This window comes from Nicotiana attenuata, unplaced genomic scaffold (assembly GCF_001879085.1).
Source record: "Nicotiana attenuata strain UT unplaced genomic scaffold, NIATTr2, whole genome shotgun sequence".
Taxonomy (NCBI): Eukaryota; Viridiplantae; Streptophyta; class Magnoliopsida; order Solanales; family Solanaceae; genus Nicotiana; species Nicotiana attenuata.
The window spans coordinates 57,188-63,361 of NW_017674199.1; the positions used below are offsets into that span (position 1 = coordinate 57,188).

The 6,174-nt window shown below is 33.8% G+C and overlaps 1 protein-coding gene across 1 annotated transcript; it reads right to left on the reverse strand.

Annotated features, from left to right (window-relative positions):
• Window positions 1–2,596: 2,596 nt before the first annotated feature.
• Window positions 2,597–5,216, reverse strand: LOC109218180 (ras-related protein RABA5b-like). Its single transcript, XM_019382524.1, has 2 exons — window positions 4,820–5,216; window positions 2,597–3,135 (listed from the first exon to the last, which is right to left on the reverse strand). The coding sequence occupies exons 1-2, from the start codon at window positions 5,145–5,147 to the stop codon at window positions 2,825–2,827; spliced, it is 639 nt and encodes a 212-aa protein (XP_019238069.1). The 5' UTR covers window positions 5,148–5,216; the 3' UTR covers window positions 2,597–2,824.
• Window positions 5,217–6,174: the final 958 nt, after the last annotated feature.

A 6,174-nucleotide genomic window follows, 5' to 3' on the forward strand; every position in this document is an offset into this window, starting at 1 on the left:
TTCATGTTCTCGATGTTAAACTGAGCATAACAAGAAACCCCTTGCGGAGTAAGAGAATATGGATATCTTCCAGTTACTTTAATATTAACTGAACATTTCCTCACACTCAGTTTTTTACATAACAACAATACCAATCTATCGTACTCTATTGTAATTGGCAACTTAACAATACACTGTGGAGAACAACTATAGTGTACTGAGTTATTCTCCACGACAACCTCATCCCCCCTAATATAACGCAACCCTAATTTTTCGCTCTTCAGACATTATGGAAAAATACAGAAAAAGTTAAGAAAATAAATATTTCAGAATGAGTAAAGAAAAAAAAGGATGCATAAGAAGTACTTTTTCTGAATGGATTTTTGAAGAAAGAATGAATCTCCTTAAATTATACCACATGGGTTGCATGCGCTACACCTTAACAGACAAGCGTGCTGGTATAGCGCATGCAACACATGCGTTATACATAAATTGGTCATCAATTGGGGTTTTCACCTATTTTTGTGTTTTGAGTCAACAAAGATTACACATTAGTCACAGACTCCTTATATTTATGAAACTTTTAAAAATAGGACCAAAAGTTAAATGAGTGTCAGGTGGAAGGACACCCAGTCAAATGAGGTGGACCCCTCTCCTCAAGTAGACTTGACCTCACTCAACCAAACAAAGATGATTTATTGTCTGCTTGGCCAAGTTATAAAATTAACTTATTGTGTTTGACTAATTAATTTAAAAAATACTTTTAGCAGTAATTAGTGTTTGACTAAGTTTTTAAAAAGTTTTTTTAAATATATTTTTTCAAAAGTGCTTTTCAAAAAATTAATTTTGGGAAGAAGCTACTTTTTTGTTCTTCTCAAAAACTGCTTCTGCTTCTATTTAAAAAAAATATTTTTTCCTTCTAAAAGCTTAGCCAAACACCTTACTATTGAAAAATACTTTTGGCCTATTATAGGTGAACTTAACTTCAAAGCTTGAGGGAAAGGCTTTACCTTTTTCATTTTTTAATTAAACTAATGCTAGAAAATTTCATGGAAGGTAATTAGTAGAGAAATTTTCATAAAACACTATCTTATAGTGGTAATTAGCTATCTATAGATACCATTTGCTATATTACGGATTGTAGATACGTTTTCTGTTGTTATAAGATGTATTAGATGTATTTAAGCTACTGTATTCATGAATACAGTAGCAAAAATAGGCGTGAATCAGGGAAGTCTAGCTAATCAGTTGTTGTATGCGAGTGTATTCGAATGTATTCATGGCGTGAAACATGGGATTACAGCTGGACAGATTATTGTATTCGACTGTATTCACGGCGTGAAACAAGGGATTACACTATTTTTAAACGAAAAGTGAATCAATTAACATAATAGACTCCTAATATAACTCAGCAAACTCAATTATAGCACACAAATTTTGTATTTCTAGTTATAAAAAAGAATCTCAACCGAAAAATACCCCAAAAATATAGCATTCTTCAGAAAAATTATATAATACATCTGAATACATAAATTATATTAATTAAAAAAAATATGAATACATTCATGGCATATAGCGAGACAGTGAATACAATGAAATACATAGAATACAGCGGGATATATTGAAATACAATGAAAAAAAAGATAGTGAATACAATTAAATACATGGAATACAGCGAGATACATTGTTATTACAATGAAAAAAAGACAATGAATACAATGAAATACATAAAAATACAGTGTAATACGTTGAACATACATTGTATATTAACAGAAAATCAAGTTGCTCAGCCCCAAACTCCGTCATCTTTGTTCAAGAACAAACCCTAATTTTCGGCGAATTCGCCGTCGAGCAAAAACCTTGAATTTCACTGTTCCCACGCATCCTGTGCAGTAGCCGAGCAAAAATCATGGCAAGACGTAGCATAATATCGTTTTCGAGTCCATGTCGTCAACAACTCCTCGCTTCTCAATTGAATTGGGATGAAGTTAAAATGGATAGTATGAGATAGGGGAAGTTCTCTGTGGAGAGACAAAGAGGGGTTTTGGTGCAGAGAGGGGGTGGGGTGGGGGGGAGAGATTAGATAGAGTAGACGATAAGGTTTTGCACAAAATTGAGGGGAAAAGTCAGAGAAGTCTTCGTGGTATACCAGGCAAAATCACCGTTTGTGACTAATGGTAGGTGATGTGGGTGAGAGAAATTTTGAGATTGAGCATCGTATTTTCAGGGAATGGGGGAAGAGAATGGCATGTATCAAAGTAGAGAGAGAAAGAAAATAGTGTAACTAAATAGCGTATTTAGTGGCTTAGGGGTAGAAGGTAACCAAAATTAGATATTTTGCTATAAACATTAAAAGGTATCTATAGAATATGATTTTTTTAAATAGTATTTATTTAAAATAAATAAGGTATTAACCTTTGCTATAGGAGGTAAAAATGTCTAATTAGTATGTAGGCTGGGCTGTGCGTATGTTATACCGCTTTGAGAGAATTTGAGTTCAAAAAGTGATTTTCATCTGTAGGCCTACAGTTTCCGCAGGCTGGTCCTGGGCTAACTAACCGACACGCTTGACAGCGGTAAAGTCATCGTCTACAATGAAGGATAAGAACTTTACGAATTTTGTCAAAACTCAATCCTTTCTCAAATATTTATTCTGTTGCCGCGTAAAGATACAATTATACCCTATTGGGGCTATTGTCTACTGCACCCCTTAGTTTCAAGACTGCAAGTAACACAGCAAAGAACTAAAAGTAACACGACATGCACCCTTGAGAAACTGCCCAGCTTAATTTAAGGGCAGAGCAAGTGTCCAAAAAGGTAAAGAGACTAAACATCAATATAATAACTATCTGGAACAGCACGATGCATTTTGCTTTGACATGTCGGTTCCATTGGCAAGGCTAACCCGATTCACTGATAATTCTGCCTTATACGAATCAGAATTGAGAACTTTCCTGCTCAAGTTTTTGTATATCTCGCGGATGACAATTTCAAAGGCTGTATTGACATTAGTAGAGTCCAGTGCAGATGTTTCAATAAAGAATAATCCTTCCTCTTCTGCAAGGCTTTTTCCTTCCTCTACACTCACATCTCTTATGTTCTCCAAATCACACTTGTTTCCAACAAGCATCCTTGCTACTGTCGTATCACAGTGAGCTGCATTACCATTTAAGCAATGGGTTAAAAAACTATATGGTAACACGAATATTGAAATTCCATAAGGGGGAAAGCAAAACAATCAAAATACATCAGCTGCAGTGCAGGAAGAATACTTGAGAATTTAGATTATTGAACAGATAAGACAAATTGTATATTGGCGGGATGATACAGATATTTTAGGTTACTTAATGTGAAGCGTGGCAAACGACTGAAGTCAAATAATACAGAACAAATATTCGTCATGCTACCTATGGGATATCTCAATCTGCATTTCTTTGAAAATTAGCTCATAACATGTTAGAGTTTCAGATTTTAGACACGACTACTCCTCAATTCCAACTAGTTGGGGTTGACTGTATGAAAATTAGACAAGTCCAGGACTTCCAGCAGAACTATCTTGGTTGCACAACTGCAAGTGGAAGACGAGCTAGAAAATGATCCAATTTTAAAGCAATGCTCCTTAAAGCCTCAACAATGCCAAAATTCAAACTGATATTTAGATTTCTTCTCTTGACACATAAGTAAGCACAGGTTGGACTTCATACAAGGAAGACTGGGATGGGACTCTTCATTCATCATAATAGAACTAGTTCCTAGTTATCTAAAAATTGTATGTATGTCTTATAGTTATTCCCAAATCTATTAGGCTACTCGCAATAGCCGTACCAGTAAATAATCTATATAGCTGTTCATAGCTGGCCAGTTGATTTTATTACAATTTTCACAATCATATATAGACAAACAATTTGCCTTGATACAATGGAGTTAAAAGTTGTTTACTGTCACCAATCTTGATGACAGCTCACTTTCAAACAGAACACACAAAACGAAACTTGCAGCATGTCGAGCTTCAAACAGGTTTAGAAACAAATAACACACGCTCATACGCATAAAATACTCAGGACTGAAATTACCAGCAAAATTGATACTCCCTCCGGTCCACAATAAGTGAGCAATTTGTTTTTTTATAAGTGTCCATTTATATAATCAAGAAAAAATTCAATTTGTTTTTACACTATGTACATATCCCTAAAAAGTTTTTTTACTCCTCACATTAAATATTTAATTACGGGTAGTTTAGTCATACTAGGTATTTTTGTATAGAATTTAGCATATTCTTAATGAGCGTACCAAAAGCAAATTGGTCACTTATTGTGGACAGGAGGAAATACTCTTTTTATTTTTTTATTTTATAATCCTGAAGAATAAATACCCTTACAACTAGCTTATAGATATGAACCTTATGCAATAGTAGTAAACAAACAACTGCTACAGCCCATAATCAGACATCATTAGTTTACTCTTTCCATGTGTAAACATTTGAATAAACAATTTAGTAAATCAAGAGTGCATTTTTTCAGAGGCATTGCAATACCCCTTTTTCTGGTAACTGGGAATTCCTCCCAAGTAAATGTAGTTGCTAATTTAAAGCACATTTGCTGCATCGAATCGCAACTTATAACATCAATAAAGATGAAGTACACCCAAAAATTGATGAGAACAACGCACAACTCAAGAAATGAACAAATCATTATTTACCAAAAAGGGAATAAAATGCACAAGTATCAACTACCCCAGCTTATAAATCAACAGAGCAGAGAAACAATGGATCCACATCAAACCAAAATCATTGCAAATCCAAGTCCAAAAAGAAATCCAAACTAAAGGAAAAGGGGCTTACTGTTGAGTTCATCAAGCCAACGTTTGATATTCTCAAAAGTGGTCTTCCTACTAATATCATAAACAATGAGAGCTCCAACAGCACCTCTATAATAAGCAGAAGTGACTGCCCGAAAACGTTCTTGACCAGCTGTGTCCCAAACTTGGGCCTTAATTTCCTTGCCATCAATTTCCACTACTTGGGTTTGGAACTCAACTCCAATGGTGGCCTTAGAGTTATGGTCAAACTCATCACGGGCAAAACGGGACAACAAGTTGGATTTGCCTACAGCAGAGTCCCCTATCACCACAATCTTGAAAAGGTACTCTTCTCCTACTTCTTCCGCCATTTTGTTTGTATCTTTGTCGGATGGAACACTAGTGATGCACGTTAATGATAGGACTAGAGTGGTAATGTACTTATACTAATAGAGTAGTATTATAGTCTATTTGGCCTAGCCGAAAAAAAATACTCCCTCTGTTCCAATTTATGTGAACTTATTTGACTAGACATGGAATTTAAAAAAAATAAAGTCTTTTGGAATTTGTAGTCCTAAACAAGTTAAAAAGGGGCTCATAGTATTTGTGTGGCTATAAAAGCTTCTCATTAAGGGTGGAATTGTAAGTTTAAGCTAAATTGTTTCCAAATTTAGAAAGGGGTCATTCTTTTTGGAACGGACCAAAAAGGAAATAGGTTCACATAAACTGGAACGGAGGGAATAGCTTATTTTGATAAATATTTTTATTAAAAGTGCTTTTCTCAAAAGTACTCTTAGAGCCCGTTTGGCCAAGCTGCCAAAAACTGCTTATTTTGAAAGTATTTTTTTCAGAAGTGCTTTATCCAAAAGTAATTTTGGAAAGAAAAAAAAGTTTGTGTTTGGTCAATTCTTTTAAGAAGTACTTTTTGCAATATTTGGTAAACAAATTGTGTTTGGCCAATCTTTCTAAAAGTACTTTTAAGTGTCAAATTACCAAAAAGAATGGTACCAAAGTCTTATAATTATTTTAAAGAGAAAAATGAACTTTATTATTTATCGTAAGAGGCTTTTATTATTTTTTATTTTATTTAATTAAAAAATAAAATATAAAATAAACATACATATTAAAAACTTAAATCAATATAACATATATAGCTATATCAAATCATATAATACTATCTAGTATAATTACTTATTGTTTACATGATGATTTGAAAAAACAAAATACATCATTCAGTATGAATTAGAAGTATATTCCACCGATTACTATATATTGGTAATCCACCATGAAATAATAAGCAAAGTCTCTCACACAAGATAACATTTCTCAATAATTTCATCTCTAATTCTATCACACAACACCTGCATATTAGTAGAAGACTTGCCTTGCATTTCTAAA

Excerpts from the sequence above, each read along its gene's own strand:
- LOC109218180 (XM_019382524.1), bottom strand. The coding sequence starts at position 5,147 with ATGGCGGAAGAAGTAGGAGAAGAGTACCTTTTCAAGATTGTGGTGATA. Across the intron at positions 3,136-4,819 it reads TTGGCTTGATGAACTCAACA|CTCACTGTGATACGACAGTA; the intron begins GTAAGCCCCTTT and ends ATGGTAATGCAG.